General features: G+C 42.8%; 1 protein-coding gene across 8 annotated transcripts; it reads right to left on the reverse strand.

Moving 5' to 3' along the window:
• Positions 1–865: 865 nt before the first annotated feature.
• LOC130275800 (uncharacterized) lies at positions 866–22,112 on the reverse strand. 8 transcript variants are annotated; one of them, XM_056524225.1, is made up of 4 exons: positions 21,926–22,112; positions 20,756–20,850; positions 5,167–5,917; positions 866–1,599 (listed from the first exon to the last, which is right to left on the reverse strand). In XM_056524225.1, exons 3-4 carry the CDS (start codon positions 5,902–5,904, stop codon positions 1,294–1,296), a joined length of 1,044 nt encoding a protein of 347 aa, XP_056380200.1. In that variant the 5' UTR covers positions 5,905–5,917; positions 20,756–20,850; positions 21,926–22,112; the 3' UTR covers positions 866–1,293. The 8 variants fall into 8 exon arrangements, with proteins under 8 accessions (XP_056380200.1, XP_056380199.1, XP_056380202.1 ...); XM_056524224.1 differs by having other exon boundaries at positions 20,756–20,895; XM_056524227.1 differs by lacking the exon at positions 20,756–20,850 and having other exon boundaries at positions 5,167–5,913.
• Between the last annotated feature and the right edge of the window lie 2,723 nt (positions 22,113–24,835).

A 24,835-nucleotide genomic window follows, 5' to 3' on the forward strand; every position in this document is an offset into this window, starting at 1 on the left:
TCACGGTCAGTTGAGACAGCTGGTGGCCTTGTTGCGTTATCTGTTGCGACTGCTGGGCGACCACCGTGGTGAGGTCGGCGACAACTGGCAGTGGAACTTCAGCGGGATCCATGGCCGGATCTACTGTCACGATTCGGCTGGCAGGAGGTGGATCCTCTGTGCCAGAGAGGGATTGGCGTGGACCGTGCTAGTGGACCGGTTCTAAGCTACTACTGGTATTCACCAGAGCCCGCCGCAAAGCGGGATGGTCTTGCAGCGGCGGTAGTAACCAGGTCGTATCCACTAGCAACGGCTCAACCTCTCTGACTGCTGAAGATAGGCGCGGTACAAGGGAGTAGACAAGAGCAAGGTCGGACGTAGCAGAAGGTCGGGGCAGGCAGCAAGGATCGTAGTCAGGGGCAACGGCAGGAGGTCTGGAACACAGGCTAGGAACACACTAGGAAACGCTTTCACTGGCACAATGGCAACAAGATCCGGCGAGGGAGTGCAGGGGAAGTGAGGTATACATAGGGAGTGCACAGGTGAACACACTAATTAGACCAACTGCGCCAATCAGTGGCGCAGTGGCCCTTTAAATCGCAGAGACCCGGCGCGCGCACGCCCTAGGGAGCGGGGCCGCGCGCGCCGGGACAGGACCAACGGAGAGCGAGTCAGGTACGGGAGCCGGGGTGCGCATCGCGAGCGGGCGCCACCCGCATCGCGAATCGCATCCCGGCTGGGGGCGGTATCGCAGCGCACCCGGTCAGTAGATCTGACCGGGGCGCTGCAGTAGCGAGGATGTTGCGAGCGCTCCGGGGAGGAGCGGGGACCCGGAGCGCTCGGCGTAACACTCATCATTATTGGTTGCACATCCCATTTACACAGGGCAGTGTGCAGCAGATAACTATTTTATTGGCCTCACAAAAGATGCTTAATCGATAAACAAACATTTCCTCGTTCTTCAGTTGACTACTGGCCCCTTTACATGGGCTGAATATCAGGAACGAGCGCTCCTGTATACACTCACTTACCTGATAATTATGCTGTGTAAAAGGGCCTTATGGCAGGATGTGCCAACAGATCAGAGACCTGATTGGCACCCCATGAACAGAGGGGGTGGGGGGTCTGAACTTTGACAGGACAGACACCTGTCAGATAACTTCCCAGATACCTTCATCCCAATTCCTTGTAAAGTTGAGTTTCATATAAGTAGCTAAATTGTAACTCATTGTAATTTACACATAAAGCTCTCAATTTTGAACAAACTTTATTATTCATATAAAAAAAAAAACATCTTCCTAATAATTAAATAACTTACAAAATAACACAGGTCTTAGACACGTTTTTCTCTGTGGGTTTAGTATTTTCTGCTATCTGGTCATTTATTTTGTAGATAGAGGCAAACTCGTGTTGTATCTGCCGGCTCTCTCCATGGTCACCAGTCTGTGTAAGCTTTGTTTTCACATCGGTAAATTTCTCAGATTTCTGGCATAAAAGGCTCCGGCATTTCATAACCTCTTCTGTTAGCAGGAAGATGTCTTCTTCTTTCCGTACATTTTCTCTATGAAGCTCAGCTACTTTATCTTTTAAATACTCAATGGTTTCCTGAGCTTCCCATAGCTGCAATAAAATGAGATTATTAAACTATCTGATGATTTAGGGGCTACTTAACATTACATTTACATTAAATCTCTATTATATTTATTATTAGAATAACTTCCTTTAATCTATTGCTGTTATCTGTATTCTGCATATGTGGTTGTCTGGCGAAAGAAACAACCTGTGTGTGGTGACACAAATTTTAAAATAAAGCAATTTACTGATATAATGTTATTAGCCCAGTACACAGATCTTCTATATCAGTTGTGCTGTCTGGCTTGTGAGCTGTGACATCACATCACAGACTGTCAATGCAGGGAGCTCATATGCCTTCTCACCCCTCTTCTCCTGTATACTCTGGACAAGGCCAGTAATGTGAATGGGGTATTACTGCTCTATATTACTGCTGTTCTGACGGAAACTATTGTGAGTCAGAAAGACTTCAAGTAGTCTTAACTAATGAGTCATAAATCTAATGAGCAGTAATATCAGTTCCCCCTCTTCACATCACTGGTCTCTGCCCGTGCTGACAGGAGGGGAGGATGAGCAGGGACGGAGCAGCCTGCTTTCATAGCCTGTGATGGAGCTCACAAGCTAAACAGTACCACTGATATGGAAGATCTATACAATATGGCTAGTAACATTATATTAGTAAATTGCATAAGGTGTCATTATACTTTTTGACACCTGATACAGGTTGTTTCTTTTGCTGGACCTCATTAATGATAAACACGGCTGTAACTGTTCTGAGAAATAAAAACTGTAATCAGCCTCCGTTGCTTTACTTTTCATTAAGGTAAAAGATCCAAGCTAGGATCACATTTATGTTACTATAAAACAATAACATTTCAGATGAGGCATTTCGAGGGAGGCACCCTCTTCCTCAGATCAGCAATAATGCTGATCTGAGGAAGAGGGTGCCTCCCTCGAAACAGGTCATCTGTAATTTTATTGTTTTATAGTAAAAATAAACTTTATCCTAGCTTGGATCTTTTACATTAATCGTTTGGACTCTGATGTTTTGAGTTGGATGCACCTGGAACGTGAGGTCTTTTTCTAAATTCGCTTTGCATACTTCAACAAGCAGCAAACTCCATCAGTGTACCTCTTTAATGAGGTGATATGCCTTTATTATTATGCTATGAGGTGAGCGGACAGCTATGGGCATTACTATTCGTAGTACCATTCTAGCCACCTTGTCTAAGGGTAAGGGTGCATGCACACCACGTTTTTGCTATACAGTTTCCGTATACGGTTTCAAGTTAAAAACCGTACGGAACTGTATAGAAAACCATATGCATTGACTTAACGTTGTATACCGTATGTCAAATGCATCATCCGGTTCAGTCCGTTTTGCATCATATACGGTTTTGTCCATTTTTTTTACCCGTACCCAAAACCGTAGTCTACCACGTTTTTTGGTCCGGGTGAAAAACCCTATTAAACCGTATACGTTTTTTTTCAAACATGGGAGTCAATGTGAACCATACAGAACCGTATGTGGGTACGGTTCCATACAGTTTTCACCATAAGGTTTTTGACTTTGCAGGTTTTTTATTGGAATTTCAATCAAACAAGTGAAACTTTATTCAAAATGGAATGAAAAGTTAAAAACTTATATGTTTTTTTCAAACCGTATACAGTTTTTAACTGTATACAGGTTGAAATTTGTGCACACGTTTTGATACAGTTTAGTCAGGTTTTGAGGAATCAGTTTTTTGTCAAAAACCTGATACAGGAACTGTATTGCAAAAACATGGTGTGCATGCACCCTAATACATGAGTACGCAATCTCCTTTTTTTCTTCTACATTACTACTGTGTGTTCTGAGACCTTTCTATTATAATCAGCATTAAAGGGGTTGTCCTGTGAACATTATTGTTTATAGGGAAATCCAAACCCAAATTTTGAACATTTTGTATTTACAGTTATTTAAAAATGCTCATATCACTAAATATTCCATAAATAATGTTAGTATGGTGCTGCCTGTCAATTCTTTTCAATGGCTTTACCAGGGCAATCTTTATTTATGATTGAACCCTGGGAAAGCATTTTCTTCTTTTTTTTTTTGCCCCATGCTAAAAACGTAAAATTACTTTTTACTGCAAATCTATGAGTATGTATATTTAAACACACAGACAGTATTGACCCACACACTTACTTAATGTAAAAAATGTTACTTAATGTAAAAAAGCTCCAAGGGGGTCACATGGCATTGCAGGACCCCTCCTCCTCCTCCTCGCAGACAGGCGCCTCTCCGCAGCCTCTGTCCACCCCTCTTCCTCCTCCTGTGTTCCGACAGCAGGTGAGAGGAAGCTTCCAGTGAGGAGGGAGGAGTGGGGAGAGCCTGCAAGAGGAAGGAAGGGAACGCAGCTTCCTGGAGGACATGGCATGGAACTAATAGCTTTATTACTCATATGCAAAAGTTTCATAAGAGTAGCCCAGAAGATTACAAATTTTCATGTGTAGAACGTATAGAGTTACATGAAGGCCCCCTTTCTTGTGACACTAGTTTGCTCCAGCAGGAGCACAGATGGATAAGCAGACTACATGAACTGGATCCATTAGCATTAATCTGAGCACCTTCATATAGTTGCATACCTTCTATTTGTAATTTTTTTATGTTTTTCAATTTTTGTATATTATACCTGTATGGTGATGACCAGATCAGTCATAAATAACAGTGCTAGTTTATTTTACAATCGAAAACGTGTGGAAAAGCACTTAATTCTTGGTCCCTGTTCAACTCTGAAGATTGACCAATTCTTCACCAGAGTGCCCCTCCCCCTCACTTTTATTTACGAGCATATAAAATAAGGTGTTACTGAGGCTAGAAAAAGTGTCATTTGACATGAAACGAATGTTGCCTTCCTTGCCCCTTCACCTTCTCCTGTGTCAGCCAGAGTGATCCGATGTATGTGCTGTGATGCCACAATAAACATACAGTGATCTTGACGACATCATGGTGAGTGCCATATTTTCATTTTTCTACATCTGGATTTCTTTCTATTAAAATAAGGCTACACAGTGACTTTGCCTGTGAAATTGATTATGCGGTCAAAGATTGCCATGTTGTTCTCCCTAAATGGTACTCAGCTAATAAAAGGGAATGGGGTCGCATAGCAACCCCCATATTGCTGCCACCAGAAATCCATCCTGGATGGAATTATGACGTTTGTCAGGTTGCAGTTGCAGCCACTTGCAGTTTGCACTTCCACCCTATTGACTCACATTAGCTGAGATGCAACACAATTCAGGGAGATCAACATTGTGATCTGTTGTTACGCAACCCACAGGCCCCACTTTTAATTTTGCCCATGGCCACATTTAGATCGGCCCTGATTTCATCACGTATAAGTGTTTGTTCACTTATGGTATCTTACATTTCATTTCTTTCTCTGTCGAAATATGCATACTTGGCCAAGCCAAGGAGGTCTGGGATGATGCATGTCTGAGTGTTCTGCCAACAGTTATCTTATGTGTATGGAAAGCTTTACGCTACTCATAGAGTACTGACCAGACAATGCCTCCTTGAGATGTGAACATCAGAGGATATATACGTGTATTGTAAAATAAAATTAAACTTACATTACATAAGATTTTCCTGCAGTAATGTTTTAGCTCTTCCATTTGTTCTAGCTTGAACTGACACTGGGAAAGGAGATCGATCAAATACATGTTGTCGGCTTCTCCGTCATTTCCCTGTGGATTTTCATCTCGTTCTCTCGGCTCTGGAAACTTTGAATCACTTTCGTCTGAGCTGGAAGCTGAGTCATTATTACATTCTGATACTGGATGTTCTGGATGTGTTGTTAACTGTTGACTGTTATATTTCAGTTTCATGTCAAGGAGTCTGAGGTTTCTCAGAGTTTTCTTAAGCGGAAGGTAAAATTTTGCATTGCTTTGTACTGGTTCCATTTGTACTGTGAGGTGAGGATCAGTCTCACCAACATCAAACTTTGTGTCATCTATAAATGCCGGAAAATCTTCCTGGTTGAGAATTTCAGCTCCACCACCCGTCCAGTATGTGGCAGTCTTCTCATTGCACATTTTGGGTTCTTCCTCTAAATATTTGAACTCTTCTTCTTTCCAGCCTGTTTCTACACAAGATTGTTGAAGAATCACATAATCATGCCCAGTAGTGTCCAGATTCATCATGTCCCTCATTTTTATTTCCAGGGAATTCTCTGAAAATTGGCTTGTGTCCTCAGTCATGGATGTGGGACATTCACCGTCTTGATCAATTGCTGTCTCATCTACAGGCTCAGTGCCAGGTTCAGTATGTAAAGGGACATCTATTTCCCATGATGTAAATGAGCTTTCCATGTCTTCTCACTGCCTGGGCCAGAAAATATTAAAAGCTTATGACCAAGAAATAGACAACCCAATGCATGACATGTTTACCTATATTTTATTGGCATATACCATTTCAATATAAAAAGAAAAAAAACAATCGTGCAGTATTTTAAAAGCTCCTAATACACTTAGCGCACTGCTCACCAGCGCCATCCTTTTGCAAAGTCCAGTCAGTGGCTTGAAATATTGTCAATTATAGTGGTTGTTGGGCTAGGGTTGCACTATGCATCAGTTGTGTGAGTCTGAAACCACATACACATGCTGTAAAAGGGCTTTGCGAATAGTGGGCCACATTTACTAAGGCTTTTCCAGGTAGATTCTGTAGGGTTTTTTGTGTTGCATGTGTCGTCCGCCAGAATTTCCGACAAACAAATCCCAAATACCCTACTAACTCTCCCGTTTACTGAGAAAATCCGTATAAGGGGCATGGCCGCCAGGAAAAGGGGAGTTGTTGCTGGATAAGGGGCTCTTTGAAAAACCTCAACATATTTACAAATTCTTTCACATAAAATGTGGTGGATTTGAGCTCTGGTAAACACCACAGCTAAGAGCAGTTGTAAAAAAAAAAAAAAGCAAAACATAGGGAAAAAGTGCAAAACGTAGGGAAACATTTGTAAATACCATGGGAAAATACCTGCCGGGAAAAAAGAAACAAATACACAAATGGCAAATTTGTAACATTTTCGCCAGTGTCACCTGCATTAACCTGTCAGTACCGACAGGTAGTGCAGGTTACACTGATGACAACGGTACTTACCTTGTCCTGTTCCGTGCAGTCGTTCTTCAGTAATCTTCTCTGGTATCTTCAGCTCCGGGCCCGGCTTGGAGCATGGGCAGGGCTTAGTGACGTCTCCGCTGCTGTTCTCTGCTGGGTCCCACTGCTGGAGCTGAAGATAAAAGAGAAGATTACCGAAGAACTACTGCACGGAACAGGACAAGGTAAGTACCATTGTCATCAGTGTCACTTGCACTAACTGTCTGTACTGACAGGTTAGTGCAGGTGACACTGGTGACCCTTTGCTATGACACTAGCTCTGGGGCCTGCCATTTCTCTTGATCACCTCTGAGATGTTTCTACACCTTGATTGGAGTCACCTGTGGTAAATTTAGATGATTGGATATATAAGGTCTCACAACTGACAATGTATATCAGTGTAAAAACCAAGCCATGAAGTGGAAAGAACTGCCTGTAGAGCTCAAAGAAAGGATTGTGTGAAAGCACAGATCTAGAGAGAATGCAGTAGCCTCCATGTTTCTTACATGGAAGAAATTTGAACCAACCAGGACTCTTTCTTGAGCTTGCTGCCCAACCAAACTAATCAATCGGAGGAAAAGGGCCTTGGTAAGTGAGATGACCAAGAACCAAGCAGTTGCTCTGTGTATATATGGGAGAAATGGCCAGAAGGTTAACCTACACTCAAGCACCCAACCAATCTAGGCTTCCACCCCTTAACCCCTTAAGGACCAGGCCATTTTACACCCTAAGGACCAGAGCGTTTTTTGCAAATCTGACCACTGTCGCTTTAAACATTAATAACTCTGGAATGCTTTTAGTTATCATTCTGATTCCGAGATTGTTTTTTCGTGACATATTCTACTTTAACTTAGTGGTAACATTTTATGGTAACTTGCATCCTTTCTTGGTGAAAAGTCCCCAAATTTGATGAAAAAAATGAAAATTTAGCATTTTTCTAACTTTGAAGCTCTCTGCTTGTAAGGAAAATGGATATTCAAAATATATTTTTTGGGGTTCACATATACAATATGTCTACTTTATGTTTGCATCATAAAATTTATGAGTTTTTACTTTTGGAAGACACCAGAGGGCTTCAAAGTTCAGCAGCAATTTTGTAATTTTTCACAAAATTTTCAAACTCACTATTTTTCAGGGACCAGTTCAGTTTTGAAGTGGATTTGAAGGGTCTTCATATTAGAAATACCACATAAAAGACCCCATTATAAAAACTACACCCCCCAAAGTATTCAAAATTACATTCAGTAAGTGTATTAACCCTTTAGGTGTTTCACAGGAATAGCAGCAAAGTGAAGGAGAAAATTCAAAATCTTCATTTTTTACACTCGCATTTTCTTGTAGACCCAATTTTTTAATTTTTGCAAGGGGTAAAAAGGAGAAAATTTTTACTTGTATTTGAAACCCAATTTCTCTCGAGTAAGCACATACCTCATATGTCTATGTTAATTGTTCAGCGGGCGCAGTAGAGGGCTCAGAAGGGAAGGAGCGACAAATGGTTTTTGGGGGGCATGTCACCTTTAGGAAGCCCCTATGGTGCCAGGACAGCAAAAAAATATATATTTTTTATCTAAAATGCTTGGTTTCCCAAAAATGTTACATTTTTAAAAAGGGTAATAGTAGAAAATACCCCCCAAAATTTGAAGCCCAATTTCTCCCGATTCAGAAAACACCCCATATGGGGGTGAAAAGTGCTCTGCTGGCGCACTACAGGTCTCAGAAGAGAAGGAGTCACATTTGGCTTTTTGAAAGCAAATTTTGCTCTGGGGGCATGCCGCATTTAGGAAGCCCCTATGGTGCCAGGACAGCAAAAAAAAAACCACATGGCATACCATTTTGGAAACTAGACTCCTCGGGGAACGTAACAAGGGGTAATTTGGACCTTAATACCCTACAGGTGTTTCACGACTTTTGCATATGTAAAAAAATATATGCTTGTTTTCCCAAAAATTTAACATTTTTAAAAAGGGTAAAAGCAGAAAATACCCCCCAAAATTTGTAACACAATTTCTCCCGAGTACGGCGATACCCCATATGTGACCCTAAACTGTTTCCTTGAAATACGACAGGGCTCCAAAGTGAGAGCGCCATGCACATTTGAGGCCTAAATTAGGGACTTGCATAGGGGTGGACATAGGGGTATTCTACGCCAGTGATTCCCAAACAGGGTGCCTCCAGCTGTTGTAAAACTCCCAGCATGCCTAGACAGTCAACGGCTATCTGGCAATACTGGGAGTAGTTGTTTTGCAACAGCTAGAGGCTCCGTTTTGGAAACAGTGGCGTACCAGACGTTTTTCATTTTTATTGGGGAGGGGAGGGGGGTTGTATAGGGGTATGTGTATATGTAGTGTTTTTTACTTTTTATTTTGTGTTAGTGTAGTGTAGTGTTTTTAGGGTACAGTCGCATGGGAAGGGGTTCACAGTAGTTTCTCACTGGCAGTTTGAGCTGCGGCAGAAAATTTGCCGCAGCTCAAACTTGCAGCCGGATACTTACTGTAATCCTCCGCCCATGTGAGTGTACCCTGTGCGTTCACATTGGGGGGGGGGGGGAAACATCCAGCTGTTGCAAAGCTACAACTCCCAGCATGTACGGTCTATCAGTGCATGCTGGGAGTTGTAGTTTTGCAACCGCTGGAGGCTCCGTTTTGGAAACAGTGGCGTACCAGACGTTTTTAATTTTTATTGGGGAGGGGAGGGGAGGGGGGCTGTGTAGGGGTATGTGTATACGTAGTGTTTTTTACTTTTTATTTTATTGTGTGTTAATGTAGTGTTTTTAGGGTACAGTCGCACGGGCGGGGGTTCACAGTAGTTTCTCGCTGAAAATTTTCTGCCGCAGCTCAAACTTGCAGCCGGATACTTACTGTAATCCTCCGCCCATGTGAGTGTACCCTGTACATTCACATTGGGGGGGGGGACATCCAGCTGTTGCAAAACTACAACTCCCAGCATGTACGGTCTATCAGTGCATGCTGGGAGATGTAGTTTTGCAACAGCTGGAGGCACACTGGTTGTGAAACACCGAGTTTGGTAACAAACTCAGTGTTTTGCAACCAGTGTGCCTTCAGCTGTTGCAAAAGCTACAACCCCCAGCATGTACGGACAGCGGAAGGACATGCTGGGTCTTGTAGTTATGCAACAGCTGGAGGCATACTACTTTGGCTGGGGATGCTGGGGATTGTAGTTATGCAACAGCTGGAGACACACTGGTTTGCTACTTAACTCAGTCTGCCTTCAGCTGTTGCAAAACTACAACTCTCAGCAGTCAGACAGCCAACGGGCATGCTTGGAGTTGTAGTTATGCAACCACCAGATGCACCACTACAACTCCCTGCATGCACTTTAGCTGATTGTGCAAGCTGGGAGTTGTAGTTATACAACAGCTGAAGGTACACTTTTCCATAGAAAGAATGTGCCTCCAGCTGTTGCAAAACTACAAGTCCCAGCATGCCCATAAGGGAATGCTGGGAGTTGTGGTGGTCTGCCTCCTGCTGTTGCATAACTACAGCTCCCAGCATGCCCTTTTTGCATGCTGGGAGCTGTTGCTAAGCAACAGCAGGAGGCTGTCACTCACCTCCAACGATCCAGCCGCATCAGGTCAGTCCCTCGTCGTCGTCGCCGCTGCTCCTGGGGCCCCGATCCCAACAGGGACGCCGGGGATCGGGGTCCCCAGCACCCGGGGTGCACGTCCCGCACCCGCTCACATCCTCCGGAAAAGGGGCGGAGCAGGTTGCGGGAGTGACACCCGCAGCAGGCGCCCTGATTGGTCGGCCGGTAATCCGGCCGACGAATCAGGGCGATCGTGAGGTGGCACCAGTGCCACCTCACCCCTGCTGGCTCTGGCTGTTCTGGGCCGTCTCTGACGGCCCCGATCAGCCAATAATTCCGGGTCACTGGGTCACTGGAGACCCGATTGACCCGGAATCCGCCGCAGATCGCTGGACTGAATTGTCCAGTGATCTGCGGCCATCGCCGACATGGGGGGTCATCATGACCCTCCTGGGCGATATGCCCCGATGCCTGCTGAATGATTTCAGCAGGCATCGGGCACCGGCTCCGCTCCAGATGGTTGCGGGGGGCCGGTAGAACACATGACGTTCTCATACGTCATGTGTCCTTAAGGACTCGGAAATGGAGACGTCATGTGTCCTTAAGGGGTTAAGGACAAAGAGCGCACTGGTACGCCCTTGCGTCTTGGTACTTAAGGATCAAGGGCGTACCTGTATGGCCTTGGCGTTTCTGTTCACCACCATGCATCGGGCACCAGCACATCGCCCAGGAGGGTCCTGAGACCCCCACCCCCCATGTCGGCAATCGGCTTTTCTGGGCCAATCAGTTCTCTGGTGACCCGATGCTCCAGAAAATAAGTGTTCAAGACAGCACCAATCACCCAGCAGGAGTGAGGTGGCACTGGGGCCACCTCATGATCGTCCCGATTGGTCGGCCGGAACCACCTGACATATCAGGGCAAGAGCGAGTGCCCGTCAGTGTACACCGGCAGCGGGGGCCCCTGATCTCCGGCGGGATCGGGACCCCAGAACTGGTGGTGGTGACTGGATCTTCAAATGCAGTAGCAGGAGGTGAGTCCTGTGCCTCCTGCTGTTGCATAAGTACAACTTCCAGCATGCACAGAGGGCATGCTGGGAGTTGTAGTTATGCAACAGCTGGAGGCACACAACTACAACTCCCAGCATGCACTTTGGCTGTCCGTGCATGCTTGGAGATGTAGATATGCAACAGCTGGAGGCCCATTTTTTTAAATTAAAAAGTGTTCCTCCAGCTGTTGCAAAACTACAACTCTCAGCATGCACTGACAGACCATACATGCTGGCAGTTGTAGTTTTGCAACAGCTGGAGGCACACTTGTGGGGAAACACTGAGTTAGTCTGTTACCTGCAGGAACATATATACACGCCCTCTCAACCCCCCCCCCCCCCCCCCCCCCCCGCATAAAATTTATAAACATCTTGTATGGCACTGTTTCAAAAATGGAGCCTCCAGCTATTGCAAAAAACAACTCCCAGCATTGCCGGACAGCAGATGGCTTTACAGGCATGCTGGGAGTTTTGCAACAGCTGGAGGCACCCTGCTTAGAAAATACTAAAACACTGCCATAAGGTATTTTTAGCAAGCACCATGCTTGCATCCAGGTCTGCTCCCATGCAAATCCCTAATTTATGCCTCAAATGGCACTTTCTCACTTCGTAGTCCTGTCGTATTTCAATTATGGAAAGGAAAAGATGTGGGGGCTATACCAGCATGTTAGTGTAAAAAAAAACTAACATGCTGGTGTTTCCCCATACTTTTCCTTTTCACAAGAGGTAAAAGGAGAAAAAAAGACCTCTAAAATTTATGGAAATACCCCATATGTGGACGTAAAGTGCTCTGCGGGCACACAACAGGGTTCAGAGAGTGCACCATGTACATTTGAGGCTTAAATTGGTGATTGGTGAGTTGCAGAGGTTGAGACATAAACACACACACACAAAAAACACCCACATGTGACCCTATTTTGGGAACTAAACCCCTCAAGGAATGTAACAAGGGGTGCAGTGAGCATTTACACCCTACAGGTGTCTGACAGATTTTTGGAACAGTGGTCTGAGAAAATATGAGATTAATATGCACAACCCACTGTACCAAAAATCTGTCCAACGCCAGTGGGGTGTAAGTGCTCACTGTACCCCGTATTACATTCCAAATAGTGTGCCACGTGGTTTTGTTTTTTTTTTCCTTTTTTTTTGCTGTCCTGGCACCACAGGGGCTTACTAAATGCAACATGGCCCCAAAAGCAATTTTAGCAAAATTCTCTTTTCCAAAAGCCCAATGTCACTTCTTTCCTACTGAGCCCTGTAGTGCACACACAGAGCACTTTACATCAACATATGCAGTATTTCCATACTCAAAAGAAATTGAGTTACAAATTTTGGGGGGCCTTTTTCTCCTTTTACCCCTGGGGCTACAAGAACATGTTAGTGTGAAAAATTGAGATTTTGAGTTTTCTCCTCCTCTTTGCTGCTATTCCTGTGAAACACCTAAAGGGTTAACAAACTTTCTGAATGTAATTTTGAATACTTTGAGGGGTGCAGTTTCTATAATGGGTCATTTATGGAGGATTATCTACAGATAGGCCCCTCAAATCCACTTCAAACTGAACTGGTATGACCACTGCAGAGATAAGTTGGCACCGGCACTGCTAAACCATGGTGTAATAGTATCTGTACGGCAAAATTAGCAACTAGTCCCGAAGAAAGGTAATGTGTGGCATGGCCAGATTAAGGCTGCCTGGAAGACGGAGCACTTCAGTATATTGGGGCCCCCAAACAATCCCCTCAAGACAGTCCCCCCTCCACTCCTACTGAGACTTGTTGCTGGCTAGCAGGGGTGGACTGACAACTCATAGAGCTGCCCATGCACCTGCACCCATATAGATGCCTTTCCCACATGCAATAAATAAATTTTTCAATTCATAAACAAAATAAACGCAATTTTGCTAAGTTTTTGAGGGTGTGGGTTTGTTTCTACGCAATATATTTTACAGTTAAAATTACACATTGGCCACCATTTACTAACATGATTCTGACTCTTTTTGTTGGGTTTTGCGCCTAAATTCTGTCGCACGGAACGTGCAATAGAATGTGCGACAGAAAAAACCCTACAGAATCTGAATCACTCAGAGTGAAAAAGAAAAACTACAAAATGGGCATTGATTTTGGGAAAAGGGGCGTGTTCCCTACATTTCAGCCAAAATCCCTCATCTTTTCCTAAAACCACTCTGAAATTCATGTGAAGTAAATTCTCTGGCTGTTTGCTCCTTTGCCTGCCTCGTCTTTTTCAAGCAATTCTTACTTGTAATAAAAAAAAATAAAAAAAGTCACAATTTAATATTTAAGCAAGGTTTTAGCTTTATTAACACATTTTTTATGAGTCTTTTCAACACTTTTTTTTCCTATCGTTTCAGTAAAGAAAAAAAATATATATTCTCATTTAATACATCTATCTATATGTGTCTCCCTCCTTCCTCAGGTCTGTGTTACAGTGTGTGGATACAGTACTTTATATATAAATATTTCCATGAATACATTAACCCATTAAACATTTGAAGTTTTCCAGTCTGAATGCTATTGGAGGCTGAGTATGACATCAGCCTCCAGGGTCTATTGGTGGTGTATAGGAATGAATGGGCTAGATCTATAACATTGTGATTTTTTGCCTGTTGAAATCAATGGGCCCATTGTGGTCTATGGAGATCTTGTGGCAAATGGGGTAAAAAGCTAAACAGCAGGTTCCTGGTAGTAACATGGATGGAAGACTCTGGTCTGGGTTCAATTCCCTGGTTTATATACAGTGTTGGGATTATACTTTAATTAGGATAGACATATATGGGTCAACATGGTTCAAAAAATCATATCTATCCTAATTAAAGTATAATCCCAACAATGTATACCAACCAGGAATTGAACCTACACCAGGGTCTCCCTTCCACATTACTACCAGGACCCTGCAGTTTAGCTTTCTACCCTGTTTGGCACAAGATCTCCATAGACGCCAATGGGCCCATTGATTTCGATGGGCAAAAAATCACAATGTTATAGATCTAGCCCATTCATTCCTATACACCACCAATAGACGTCATACTACGCCTCCAATGGCATTCAGACCCGGCAAACTTCAAATGGTTAATGTATTCATGGAAATATGTTTATATAAAGTACTGTATCCACACACTGTAAATTCGGACCTGAGGAAGGAGGGAGCCCCTCAGAAACGCGTAGTCCTACCGTGTATTGCCACTTTTTATGATTTTCAATAAAAAGCAATTAGGAATCTATACCCGACTCCTGTGTCACCACGCCGGTGTAGCGTTCCAGTGCCGAAGTCGGATATTCACTGGAAGGTCAAGGAAATCCCTGCTGGGATTCCCACCTCCCACATCTGTACTTCTGTAGAAGAAACCCTGCGACAGAAAGAAACCTGCCTGCGACAGAATTTACAGTGAGACAGAAAACCCTGTGACAGAAATTACTGTGCGACAGAAATTACCGTGCAACAGAATTTTTCCCTGCGACTAAAAATATCGGGAAAAGTGCAACAGATTAGTAAATACCAAGTGAAAAAAAGGTTGAAAACACAAAAAAGAAACACAAACCGACACTCCACTCTTAGTAAATGAGGGCCATTATCTTCCTTCTGTAGGTCTATATGATTACAACGATACCCAATTAATGTAGGTTTTGTTATATTTTTCTACTTTTTGTGAGAAAATTTACATGCATAAAATTTTCCCATTCTGAACCCTATAACACTTTTATTTTTCCATATACAAGGCTATATGCATTTTTTGTGCCATGACCTGTAGTTTTTATCAGTATCATTTTTGTTTAGATGGGAATTTTTGATCACTTTTTATACATTTTTTTTATGGTATATGATGTGACCAAAAAGCAGCAATTCTAGACTTTGGTATTTTTTTTACATTTACGCCATTCACTGTCCTCTCCTAATCTCACCACTGAGTGCTCACTGACATCACCCACCAACATCACCACTGAGTGCTCAGATATCACCCCCTGACTTCACCGGTAACATCACCCTCAATATCACCACTAAGTGCTCACTGACATCAACCACCAACAAGTAAAGTACACAGTGACCCCACCAGCAGAATAGTGAGTATAGCTCTGGAGTATAATACAGGAAATAACTCAGGATCAGAACAGGATAAGTAATGTAATGTATGTACACAGTGCTCCCACCAGCAGAATAGTGAGTACAGCTCTTGAGTATAATACAGGATATAACTCAGGATCAGAACAGGATAAGTAATGTAATGTATGTACACAGTGCTCCCACCAGCAGAATAGTGAATACAGCTCTTGAGTATAATACAGGATATAACTCAGGATCAGTACAGGATAAGTAATGTATGTACACAGTGATCCCACCAGAAGAATAGTGAGTACAGCTCTGGAGTATAATACAGGGTATAACTCAGGATCAGTACAGGATAAGTAATGTAATGTATGTACACCTGTAATGTAATGTATGACCTCACCACATACCTCCCAAACATCCCGGATCCGGCGGGACATTCCCTCTTTTAGTGTGATGTCCCACTGTCCCGGAACGCCCCCCATATGTCCCACATTTAACTGTAAATGCCTCTTACGAGGCATCTATAGTTAAATGTTCCGCTCTGTGAAAACTTTGACAGGGTGAAGAGCCATTGGCTCCTCACCCTGTCAATCATTCATGTGCACGACGGCTACAGTAAGCAGCAGTGGGGTCCGCATCCACTGTGGTGACACCATAGTGGGAGGTAATCATCCCGCTGTGGTGTCATACCAGCCACCAGTCACTGCATCTGCCTCCCCCTCCAGGAGCAGATGCAGTGCAATAGAATGGTGGAGCTTCGGTAGCTGTCAGCTTCGTGCTCCACCATTCTATTTCCTAGGCTGCAAACCCTTCAGCTCTGCAGCCTATGAGACTGTGACGTGCCCCCTGGCAGGCGGGTGCAATGATAGGATGTAATCGCACCGGCCCTGCGGCTCATAGGCTGCAGAGCTGAAGAGGAGAGAATACTTGGTAATACTAGGTGAGTATTACTGTTTTTATTTTTTTTCTGTGGGCCACTGGAGCATAATTTATTCTGGGGGGCATATTTAATATATCAAGGGGACATTAATATTATCAGGGAGGCATTAATTCTAGGGGGCATTAATAATATATTAGGGAACATTAATATCAGGGGCATTATTCATAATTGGGGGGGCATTATTAGTACTAGAGACCATTATTAATTTTAGGGGGGCATTGTTAGCATATCAGGTGCCATTACTATTATCAGGGGGACATAATTAAAATCATGGGGTCATTATAAATATACTAGGGGGCACATTTTATATGGGGATATTTTATCTATAATGCCCCACTGATATATTTATAACACCCATCTGATATTAATAATGCCCCCTGATATTTTTAAAATGCTCATCTCATATTAATAGTGTCGCCTGATATATTATTAATGCCCCCCAATATATTTATAGTGCTCCCTGATATATTTATAATGCCCTCCAATAAAAAATAATGCCCCTAATACATTTTCAATGCCCATCTGATATATTTATATCGATATTTATAAATATTTATAAATATCGAGGAGCAGGGGGGGCTTATTAATATATCAGAGGGCACTACAGAGGGGGGGGGGGGATATATTTCAGACGACCATGACTTCTCCCAAATGTGACCCGTCTCAGCAGAGTATGATGTCCCCATTAGTGTACCATAATATAGCTACTAACATCCTCACTAATAATGCCACAACGATGCCCCCCACTCACTAATAATGCCCTGTGCCCTCAGTCAATAATATTGCCTCCTCTGCCCCATGTAATGGCCTCACAGTGCCCCATACACTAATAATGCCCACCTGATATATATATATATATGTATGTTTGTGTACTTTTGGTATCTACCTCTATATTCCCATTCTGCAGGTGCGGGCGTGGCTAGGGGTGTGGCTTGTCCCTCTTTGCTCTCAGCAAAAGTTGGGGGGTATGTCACCAGCCTCCAGATGTTGATAAACTACAACTCCCAGCCTAAACAGCCTTTGACAGCCTTTGGCTGTCCGGGCATGCTGGGAGTTGAAGCTGTGCAACACTTGGAGGCACCCTGGTTAGGAAACACTGATGTACACAGTAGTGACCCCACCAGCAGAATAGTGAGTGCAGCTCTGGAGCTCACATGTATATACTGTATATTAGTGTCTTCCAACCAGGGTGCCTCTAGCAAGCGGGGAGTTGTACAGTAGTTTTGCAACAGCTGAAGGCACCCTGTTTAGCAAACACTGTTGTATACAGTGACTTCTCAATAGATTGCAGGAAGAACTCACCACATACACTCTGCTCTCCTGGCTGCTTCGGGAACTTTAGCTCTGCCCACAAGTCACATGATTGTAACATCACCACAGGTCCTCAAAAAAATCAACCCCTCCAGCATTCAGAAGGTACAAAGCAGGCCCTGATCGGGCAGTCACTGCCATTATCTTCTGTGTAAGGATCCCTGTTTTTAAGCGACTGCTGACCTGGACCTGCATGATGCAGAGGGAGTGGGGCCCCCTTTCTTTTCTGGCCATGCAGGGCCCAGAGCATGAGCTCCAAAACATCCAATGATAATCCGGCCATGATGGGTGGTGTGCTACATAGGGTGCTGAAAAATATTGCACATGAAATAGAAAAAGAGAATAGTAATGGAGCACTCACCCAAAAATTCCTTCAAAATGTCATTATTCCAGTATGTTGCGATACATATGAAAAACACGAGACAGATGCAGGGGAGCGGGTCACGGATGTGGGGGGGTGGGTGGAGAGAACACAGGTGGAGCCCTCCACCTGTGTTCTCCCGCCCCCCTCACATCCTTGACCCGCTCCCCTACATATGTCTCATGTTTTTCATATGTATCGCAGCAAACTGGAATAAAGACATTTTGAAGGAATCTTTGGGTGAGTGCTCCATTACTATTCTCTTTTTCCATTTTATGTCAAACCGGTCCCTAAAAAATTCAGTTTTATTTTTTTGTGAAAATTTGAAAAATTGCTGCTAAATTTTGAAGCCCTCTAATGACTTCAAAAAGTAAAAATATGTCAACTTTATGATGCTAACATAAAGTAGGCATATTGGGGGAGATTTATCAAAACCTCTCGGGAGGAAAGGTTGCTTAGTTGCCCAATCAGATCGCTGCTTTCATTTTTAACAAGGCCTCGGCAAACTGAAAGAAGCAATCTGATTGGTTGCTATGGGCAACTCAGCAACTTTTCCTTTGGACAGGTTTTGATAAATCTCCCCATTGTATATGTGAATCAATATATAATTTATTTGGCATGTCCATAAACCATCTAAAAGGCAGACTGCATTCACAAACAATGGCAGAACAGCACGTAGAAATTAATATCCACCCTTTTTTTTAGAGGGAAGGGGGATATTTTACTCTAATTACTGATAAAAGAAAAAAAATTGAAAGTGGAATCATAACTTTTTTTTTTATAAAGTTTTTATTTGTGTACAGTTTAAGTTTGGAAACCAAGATAAGTAATTTTCTTAAATTTCATCTAGATGACTAACATACCTCAGAAATATAATAATTTCAAGAAGCATTACGTTACAATGATGAACACTTAAACAGTGTGACCTTTCCGTTAGGAATGCCTCCATGTTACATAGATGTATTTTTATAAAATCCTATATACCGGTATTTATAAAGTATCAATCATTGCACAAAGTAATGAAGAACTTATATATATATATAGTGCTATATGGGCATCACTATCTGCTGATCCAGTTCATAGTTATTTTGACTGGATCAGCGGTCTCAAACTGCGTCCCTCCAGATGTTGCAAAACTTCAACTCCCAGCTTGCTGGGAGTTGAAGTTTTGCAACATCCGGAGGGCCACAGTTTGAGACCACTGGACTATAAAGATAGATATATATATATATATATATATATATTGTAAGTATTTCTCCCTGGGGATAGCTCTGGGATCGTCCTTGACACCGCCACAGGACACGTTTCCACTTCAATCAGCAGGCAAACAACAGTACTTTATGCAAGTCCGGCCAATTGCCAGCTTTATTAGACAGGTTGCAGGATGAATAAAAACATAAGACAGGAACAAACAAAACCCTAGATCGTCTAGTTTCTAACTAAACAATCCAGCATGCCCTGACTATCGCCTGGTGGGATTTTCCCGGCCAGTTAAACTTATGCCTCCTGCAACCTTCTACTCACTGTTCAAACACAGCGTTTGCAACCACTTGCTGTGTGTTTTGTACACACCTTACTATTGGGGCCACCCTGCCTCCCCCTACAGCCACCTTGCTGTCTTCTGGGAAGAGCTCAGACTACACTGTCTGACGTCCTTTTAAACAGACTTCCCGTCTTTGCTACCTCACTAATTAGGCCACAGGTGGAGGTTTCTCCAGGGTTAGCTAGGGAAATACACCCTTTCCTTGCCACACTGTTACAATATATATATATATATATATATATATACAGTGATCCCTCAACTTACAATGGCCTCAACATACAATAGTTTCAACATACAATGGTCTTTTCTGTATCATCGTAAGTTGAAACCACCAGACTCAACATACAATGTAAGGACAGTCCAGATCTGTGAAACGTGTCAATGGCTGGAAGAACCGACCAATCAAAATGGGCATTCACTGGTAAAACCCCTGTATTACTGAAGTATATGCACTGACTGGTGTCTGGTAGCGCCCCCTACAGTACAGGGAGGTACTACATGTTCTGAACACTTTACCTGTACCAGGGTTAGCTGCTCCTTTGGACACCAAGTGAGGGCGACTCCATTACTTTTTTAGGACACTGTGTACTGTATAGGATCCTGAAGAAGCTCCTGTCCTCTACATAGACCAGTGTTTCCCAAGCAGGGTGGCCCCAGCTGTTGCAAAACTACAACTCCCAGCATGCCCGGACAGCCAACGGCTGTCCGGGCATGCTGGGAGTTGTAGTTTTGCAACAGCTGGAGGCTCCCTGCTTGGGAAACACTGACATAGACAGTGATTTACAGCAGATCTTTCCTACTATTATATGTAAGGACTTGCTTTATCTATATTAGTTATCTACTTATTTATCTTTAATTCTCACTTTTTCCAATTTTTGGATGACATTTGGGGGTTTCAGAACCAATTACCAGGTTTCCATAGAGTCCTGGTCTCAACATACAATGGTTTCAACATACAATGGTCGTCCTGGAACCAATTAATATTGTAACTTGAGGGACCACTGTATATATATATGTATATATTGTTGGGAGTTGAAGTTTTGCAACATGTGGAGGGCCACAGTTTGAGACCACTGGACTAAATATATATATATATATATATATATATATATATAGCAAACCGAGATCGCTCATAGTGTGCTGTAAAATAAGCCCCAGTTTACATAACTGTAGAACCCACTGAACAGACTATTATTGTCTCTGTTACTACAGATGCTTGCAGGATAACATCATACAACAATAGTTAAATATAAAAAGACTTACCAGTAATTCAGTCTGCTACTTCTACTTTATAAGAGCCTGTCCAAGTGTTTTTGGCTTCTGCGGTAGAGATGCTCCACAATGGTGTCGTGTTGGACCTTCTCATATGACATATATTGTGTTACACTTTCTAAGCCATGAAACTGAGACATACACAGCGTATTCTAGCAACCATTAACTGCTTCCTTTCTGAACAGTCACATAACAGATCCAAACTGGTTTTGTTTGATACAAATGACACTTTGCACTAATGTTATCACATACAGTATACAGTAAAAAAAAGGATTTACTCCCTCTGATATTTCTACCTTTTGTCATGGTGTAATCAGAGATTCAAATTTATTTCATTGTGATTTTATGTAAAGGACCAACACAAAATAGTCCATTATTTGAACATATTGCATGGATGTGAGTGTGTTGAGAGCATATGTATTTATTCAGGTCCTGGCAAAAAAAAAGTGTGGGAACTCTTCCACATAAGTGTTGGTCCTGCAGGACTCCTGCTAATGGGAACGGTGTTCCTGCTGTGGGAAAAAAAAGTGAATAAGCTAAAGGAAGAGAAAGCAGGCTAAGGAGGCTGACGGCCCACAAACCTGTCCCAGGGTTCCCAAACTGAGGAAAAGAGAGGCTGAGTGTTATTAAGGGATGCCGTGAGGAACTCGAGAGAACAGATCTCACGAATCCTGGCCATCAGATCTACTTCGGAGGGAGGTAAGGGAGATTTCCAGTGTTTGGCAATCAGGGTTTTAGCTGCTAGGACCATGTGCATAAAGAGTTTAAATGGCTTCTTAGGAAGGGATCTATAGGAGAGGAACAGTAGATACACCTTAGGGTCAAGAGGAACCCCCGTCCCCACCACATTCCTCACCAAACGTCCAACCATTTCCCAGTAGGGAACTATCAAGGGGCATGACCAGAATATTCAAAATTGTTATTTAATGGGAAAAGCATGTGTTTACTAAAACAGAACGGTTAGAAGAGGCCACAGGTCTTCTAATAGACACTGAGCTTTCAACAAAACTTGTATAAATCAATTAAAAAAGCAAATATAAGAAAAATTGTCTCTTGCAGAGTGAAACAGATGCAGAGAGAGAGAGAGAGAGAGAGAGAGAGAGAGAGAGAGAGACTTACACAGATGCTGTGCTGCTAAAAGCTCGAGTAAGTACCTCTCACCTCAGTGTTTGATCAACAGATTACACTGGTAAGTATTGCTCCTTCTTGTCCTCTATGCTGCTGCTTCTGGGGAGTGATATAGAAATACAGGGGAGCAAGAGTGTGTGCAGTGGATGGGAGACATCATAGTAGCTAGTCTCCACCATATAGCTCTGGGACAACTGAAAATTAGAAATGAAAAACTGATGAAAAATGCCGAAAAAGTTGTAAATTAGTGACCATTTCAACTACAATCACATCAATAGCAAAAAAAAAGGTAGAGTCACACATACTGTATTTTGCTGCACATTTGCTGCTGCACATTTTCCTACCCATAGAAGTCAGTGGGTAGCAAAATCAGCTGCAGAAAATATGCAGCAAAACATGACACATGACCCTACCCTGAAAGTGAACTTTCTGTCTCAACGGAACGGATGCAACGGAACAAAAGTAGTATGTTAAGGAAACATACATTGCAGTTTGGTAGTATGTTTGTTCTATATGGTTGTGTGCATGTTGCTGATGATGGTAATGTATGAGATAGCACACTTTAAGGAGTTATCCACCATAAGGTGATTTTAGTACTGCCATACAGTGATGGACATGCTTAGGGAGGATTCGCGCATGTCTAAATGGCTATGTTGTGACATTACCATAAAGCATATTTGTTTGCATACTTGCTATTTCCTGTTGGTTTTCCTTTAAACTACAAATCCCATCATTCTTGTTTGAAAGTTTGAGGTCACTTTTCTCCCTCCCACACATCAGCCACCCCACCCACTGAAACACACCTGTGATCTCTGCAATGCAATACACCAGTGTTTTCTGACGAGGGTGCCTCCAGCTGTTGCAAAAACAGAATGATCTTCCTCTAACCCAGTGGTTGCTCCACCCATTGAAGCAAATACAGGCTCCCTCTGATCACCTGACTAGTAATGTAATGTCTCAAACCACACTGCAGCCTGAGATGTCATTTTGTATGCTGTTAAAAATAAACCTTGGGGCAAAAATCACATAAGAATTGCGAGACTACCATGAAACACAGGTACAGACACTATATTATGAACTACACTAACTTTACAGCCCCTGTAGCATAGTAAAAAAAAAAAAGGAAATCCCGGAATACCCCTTTAACAATGTGATTTGCTATTATATACCAGACTTATCTTCAAGTTCACACAGCCCTGGGTTGGGTTGAGCTGGGCATTAAAGATGATGTTAAGTTGTAGACCTAAAAACTCAGTACCTCTGAATAATACTTACCTTCTATATATTTTCCTAAAGGTGTTGTCTCACACATACAAATCATTTTATATAGGATTTGCTGGTGTGATGTATACTATAATTACTCCATAATCATCCCATGAGTCACATAACTTACATGACGAAATGTAGATATGGCCCAAGCAAAGTTAACCCCTTAAGGACTCAGGGTTTTTCCGTTTTTGCACTTTTGTTTTTTCCTCCTTACCTTTTAAAAATCATAACCCTCTCAATTTGCCACCTAAAAATCCGTATTATGGCTTATTTTTTGCATCACCAATTCTACTTTCCAGTGACATTAGTCATTTTACCCAAAAATTCACGGCGAAACGGAAAAAAAAAATCATTGTGCGACAAAATCGAAGAAAAAACGCAATTTTGTAACTTTTGGGGGCTTCCGTTTCTACGCAGTGCATATTTCGGTAAAACTGACACCTTATCTTTATTCTGTAGGTCCATACGGTTAAAATGATACCCTACTTATATAGGTTTGATTTTGTAGTACTTCTGGAAAAAATCATAACTACATGCAGGAAAATTTATACGTTTAAAAATGTAATCTTCTGACCCCTATAACTTTTTTATTTTTCCACGTACAGGGCGGTATGAGGGCTCATTTTTTGCGCCCTGATCTGAAGTTTTAAACGGTACAATTTTTGTTTTGATCGGACTTTTTGATCACTTTTTATTCATTTTTTAATGATATAAAAAGTGACCAAAATACGCTTTTTTGGACTTTGGAATTTTTTTGCGCATACGCCATTGACCGTACGGTTTAATTAATGATATATTTTTATAGTTCGGACATTTACGCACGCGGTGATACCACATATGTTTATTTATTTTTTTATGGGAAAAGGGGGTGATTCAAACTTTTATTAGGGAAGGGGTTAAATGACCTTTATTAACACTTTTTTTAAAACTTTTTTTTTGCAGTGTTATAGGTCCCATAGGGATTACGCCTGTGATCAATGTTATCGGCGCTTGACTGCTCCTGCCTGGATCTCAGGCACGGAGCAGTCATTCGTCGATCGGACACCGAAGAGGCAGGTAAGGGCCCTCCCGGTGTCCTGTAAGCTGTTCGGGACGCCGCGATTTCACCGCGGCGGTCCCGAACAGCCCGACTGACTAGCCAAGATACTTTCGCTTTAGAAGCGGCGGTCAGCTTTGACTGCCGCTGCTAAAGGGTTAGTACCACACATTGCCGCGATCGGCGATGTGTGGTATTAGCCGCGGGTCCCGGCCGTTGATGAGCGCCGGGACCGACGTGATGTGATGCTTCATATCACGGGAGCCTGCGCAGGACATAGATATACGTCCTGCGTCATTAAGGGGTTAAAAGGGGTATTCCAGGAATTTTTTTTATTAGACTATTTTACAGGGGCTGTAAAGTTAGTGTAGTTCATAATATAGTGTCTGTACCTGTGTGTGACGGTTTTCTCACAATTCTTCTGTGATTTTCACCCCAATATTTATTTTTATCAGCATACAAAATGACTGATTTTTCCCAGGTTGCAATGCGGCTGAGTCCTGACCTCACTAGTCAGCTGATGACAGGGAGCCTGTCTGCTTCAATGGGTGGAGCGATCGTTTGGTGGGAGAGAGATCAATCTGCAACTTATGCAACAGCTGTAGGCACCCTGATTGAAAACCACAGGTTTTTTGATG

The sequence above is a fragment of the Hyla sarda genome, chromosome 6 (genome assembly GCF_029499605.1).
Source record: "Hyla sarda isolate aHylSar1 chromosome 6, aHylSar1.hap1, whole genome shotgun sequence".
In the NCBI taxonomy this organism is placed as follows: Eukaryota; Metazoa; Chordata; class Amphibia; order Anura; family Hylidae; genus Hyla; species Hyla sarda.